The 4806-nt window shown below is 35.3% G+C and overlaps 1 protein-coding gene across 1 annotated transcript in view; it reads right to left on the bottom strand.

The window, feature by feature from the left end:
* The window catches only part of LOC122092195 (beta-glucosidase 18-like), a 24109-nt gene extending 19923 nt beyond the window's left edge, over window positions 1–4186 (bottom strand). Inside the window, exons 1-6 of the mRNA XM_042662537.1 lie at window positions 4093–4186; window positions 2036–2088; window positions 1044–1110; window positions 864–922; window positions 583–658; window positions 246–320 (exon numbers count right to left, since the gene is read on the bottom strand). Of these exons, the coding sequence (XP_042518471.1) occupies window positions 246–320; window positions 583–658; window positions 864–922; window positions 1044–1110; window positions 2036–2088; window positions 4093–4186 (424 nt within the window). The remainder of the gene's footprint in view (window positions 1–245; window positions 321–582; window positions 659–863; window positions 923–1043; window positions 1111–2035; window positions 2089–4092) is intronic.
* Between the last annotated feature and the right edge of the window lie 620 nt (window positions 4187–4806).

Below are 4806 nucleotides of genomic sequence, written 5' to 3'. Positions count from 1 at the left end.
TTTTTCACTAGAAGATCAGGATATTTTATTAAGAAAATAAATAGATAAAAAGAACTAAACTGAAGCACAAAAAATTGGGATCAGGTATCTCCACCTTGGACATTGTCATCAACAAGAATACTTATACCGCTAACAAACAAACAAATATGACAAATTTTATTAATTAAAACACATATATATGTCTTTATATTCCTAATGAGATTTACATCACTAGTTTTAATAATTAAATATAAAAAAGTGATTACCTTTTAATAAGAGGGCATTTATTAGGTTGTTGTAGAATTGGATACCCACAGGATTGACTTCCCCAAATCTACCATCTGCATTAATTAAAACAGAACTAATAAGGCCAAAATTTCATGTAATATATTCTCAATTTATTAAATATTAATTAACCTAACAGGGTCGAGTTGTCCATAGTCCAATAGTAGTAAGTACTTACTAATATGATTTACCCGTAAAAGAAAGGACATACTATTATAAATCTAAGATCAATATTTGGCATCTATGATTTTTCTCCATTCCTTTTAATAAATCTATGTTCATCAAAAAAAAAAAAAAATACAATAAAATAAAACTTACTTGGTTGAATTCTCGACCATGAAATGGAAAATCGATAAGCATTTACTCCAAGGGAATGCATTAACTCCACATCTTCCTGTTTTACATGTCATGTTTTATAGCTCAATGAAAGTTCATTCTCTCATATTCCATATACTAAGGTGGGAAGATAGAAAAGATTAATACAAAAAAAATCTATCAAAAAACCTTTCTATTCTTATGAAGTTGAGAAGAAAGAAAAGATTTACACAAAAAATGGATTAAAAAAAAAATAAAAATAAAAGATATATGGAGGTATATACCATGTAGCGGTGGTAATGATCATCAGCAACATCTCCATTGCCTCCATCTTTGATTTTTCCTTTAAAAGCAAGTAAAGATAAATTGTTTAACTTTTTTTTAGAAATAGTAGTTTTTTATAATAATAATAATAATAATAGTAATAATAATAATAATAATAATAGGATAAAAAGTTGCAATACCTGGCAGATGAGAAAACACATCCCAATTATTGAGGCTTTTGTTACCTTCTAAGTAGGCACCCTCAATCTGAAAAATGATGTATAAAATAATGAATCAAGACTTAATTAATATGCGACAAAATTGATAAGATATTTAATATGCGAAAGAATCACAAGATATTTGATGCTTGACCTTTGACCATAATTTTAATTTAGTTGCCCACATTCCGACCTTTGACTAGAACTTTGTTTTGTTATCCATCTTGACCAACTTAATGATGCTACTGGTTACCATTTTAGGAAAATCCCTCTCTCTCTCTCTCTCTCTCTCTCTCTCTCATTTTGAGCCTGATTAGAAGTAATTGCTTTGGTTACTAGTTTTACAAATATATCAATTTCATATATTCTTATTTTAATTATGCAAAACAAGTACAATCCATGGTTGCCTTCTTATTTGTGAATTTAATTGTTTATAAAAAGGAGAAAACTGAAGTACAAGACGTAGGAGGTCCTTTGAAAAGGTGAATTTTCAAAAAACTCCAATGGTGATAATTTACTGCCCATTTCAAAACATTGAACGACCGAGAAAGATGCTTAAAAGAATAGAAATCAAAACAAATTTATAAAACTTGAACATCTGAATTTATGGCAAAAATCTCAAATGATCAAAAACTAAGCCTCATCATTTAGCCATGTAGGCATCTAATAAGAATCAGATAGTCAGAATGACACATAACACGCCTAAGGCTTTAAAAGGTATTAACGACAATATTTTGGTATTTGGGACAAAAAAAATTCATCACAAACCCCTTTTTCTTGTAGTGAGGCGAGATTGGAGAGCAGACCAGAGGCCCAATAGAAAAGGGAGAGCCTCTCCAACAACAAGAGCAAAGCTAGGGAGCAAATGATAATTAAAAAAAAAAAAAAATGACTTGTACATTAAACCATATATAAATATGTCCTCATTAATTTGTACATTCTCTATTAATGAAGTGCTTGATATTATTCCTCACCTGATAAGCAGAGGTTGCAGTTCCAAAAAGAAAAGTTGGCGGAAACTGGGTGCGATGCAAGGAGAGACCACAAGCAGTGAAACAGTTGAGTTGAGTAAAACAAACAACTGCACATAACAAGAACTTCATCTTTGTATTCTCTCTTGGCCTGCGTGAGTTCTAATAAGGTTGGTTGGTTGGTTTATATAGAAAGCATGTGCATCCAAAAACATGAGATTTTTTGTTTTCGTATACTTACGTCCTTTGAACGTTATCCTTCCATAGATTAGACTTTTCCTTAGACTTCCATGGGTGACAATAGGGTGTCATCAATTGTTTGGTTTGGTTTTGATTTGGATTGAAATCAAATCAATAAGAGAATTTTGGTTCGATTTGATTTCAGTTTCCTGCATTGATTTGTTATTGGATTGGTTTTGGTCTAGTTTGGATTCAGTTTACCATACAAATCTATGGGAAAATATTTCTTAGGGGGAGTGTGGCCCCTATACCCGACACATGGAGGCAAATAACTGCCCCCCCTCCCCATGAAAGGGGAAATGACTATTATTCTGTGGATGCCTCATTGTGCACTCTCATTGGCTCTTGCGTAGAATTAAGAACCACACTCCACCACAAGAAATACTTCCTCCAAATTTATATTAAAATGTAACTAATTAATGCAAAAAAAAAAAAAAAAAAAAACAAACAAACAAACTGTTTTTCATGGGTTCCATGCTGATTTCGATTTCTTGTCGATTTGGTCTCAATTTAAGTATGAGTTTTGATCAATCAGTCAATTTGGTTATGGGTTCGTTCATTTTTAGGGTCGTAATACCTCAAATCGAAACCAGCCTGAATAGGACTTCAGTTTGGTTCAATCAGTTTTACCGATTCAGACTAGATTTTGACACTCTTGGGTGGCATGAAGCACGCATGCATTTATGACATTGAAACATTCATGTATCTACTTCATAAAATTGGGAAGCACACGTGCATGGTTCATGCCACTTTTGTATAATTCTATGCTTGCAGACGTATGCGTGTATTCTTCCCCATCTTTTATTCATAAACTTATATTTCAATGTTTAAAAAAAATAATAATAATAATAATAGAGAAAGAATGCTAACTGATAATGTTGTGTAGGCCCAAACAAATGGGAAAGTATTTCTTTTTATTAAAAAAAAAAAATAATAATAATAATAATAATAATAATAATAATAAGACATGAGGAAATGATGTTAATGTGCCATGTCAAATATGGTGACATTTTGAATTATGAAGCCACTTGTTGGCATCCATGACTCCTTCCTTGTGTGAGTTGGCTTCATAATTAAAGGACGAAAGAATTGAAGAGTCTTACATTAAATGACGAAGGAACAAAAAAATGTTTGAAACTATGGAGGAGAGGACGAGAATGTGGACCTCGAGCAAAATGGTTTACCCCTTTCTTGGGGAAAAAGAATGTTGAACTCTGCGAGAGATAAGGTAAGGTCTGCCCATTCTCTGTTCGGGTGTCAAATTTAATGTATTAACAAGGATTTTTAAGTACCCAATAGCCACCCGGCCGAGCACAAGTCTCTTTTCTATTGTGGACCATGCTGCAGGTTTATATGAATCATACTAACTCGCATGGATATGAAAAAAAGCAATATATCTAACTTAATTTTTTTTGTTTGTTTGTTTGTGTTTTTTTTTTTTTTTTGAAGAATCAGCAAGTAGACTTTATTTAAAAGAAGAATAAAAGAATTTGAGAATACGATGACTTTGAGCTACCTATCCACCTTTGGCATGGCCATCAGAGAAGCAACTCAAATAAAGAAGAAAAAATATAGAAAACTTATTATAAGAATCTGTATTTGGGTCTCAATTGACCATCATGGTGAACATCCTCAAGAAGAAAAGGGGAAACGTGCTCTGCTAAATTTTCTATGACATTTTTTTTTTTCTGAATTAATAAATGCATTAAAAGAAGGGAGAGGAAGAATATCCCCTAAGGGAGATTACAAACCCTATAATGGGTGACCAACATCCAAAAGGAAAGCATCCAAGGCCCAGTGGGCTTGAGGAGTAGAAGACATGTCATTTGAGATATGTCTAATACAACTCAAAGACCACATGGGAAAAATAAAGGAGCCAGAGGCCCAACAACATAAAATACAAAAGCCCAACATGGGTTGACAAGAACTTAGAAGCCCAAAGAAGGGGGGAAGGGCAAACAAGGAAAAAAAGAGGTAAGGTTCCACCAAACCCTACCAGCGGATCTCAACACTATCACTTCTAGTCGCCAAGACATGAATCTGCGCTTCGACAGAAATAGCAGGCATGGTGGCGGGGTAGGGGCCTTGCGGAGGGCCATGGCCAAGAGAGAAGTTGGCCTTGCGGAGGAGATAGCCGCAAAGGGGGGGCACCGACCTTTTGGAGGGTGACGGTGAGGTGGCTATCGGCCGAGCGAGCCAAAAAACTACTGAGATGAGTAAATAGATCAGGGAGCAAACGTGAGAAAACGTTTGATCAGCCAAGGATCCCGAGGAGAAAAAGTCGAGGCCATCGGCACAATGGCATACTCAAGCAGTGCAACGACTGAAGGATGAGTGGCAACAGGTCTGGCGAGTGTCGACAGAGGGGAGGAGGAGCCAACGAAGTGGTCAAAGAGTATGTCAGAGCGGCGGAGGACAACGACAAGCGAAACCCGATCGAAGCAGCAACTCGAAGAAGAAGAAGAAGAGCAGCAGCAGGCCCAAAGAATGCCAGCGGAAGAGGGAGCCAATGAGCCCTACAGGGAGGATCAGGG

The sequence above is a fragment of the Macadamia integrifolia genome, chromosome 10, assembly GCF_013358625.1.
Source record: "Macadamia integrifolia cultivar HAES 741 chromosome 10, SCU_Mint_v3, whole genome shotgun sequence".
In the NCBI taxonomy this organism is placed as follows: Eukaryota; Viridiplantae; Streptophyta; class Magnoliopsida; order Proteales; family Proteaceae; genus Macadamia; species Macadamia integrifolia.
The sequence above is the reverse complement of the archived record's forward strand: the minus strand, read 5'-3'. Positions and strand labels throughout refer to the sequence as shown.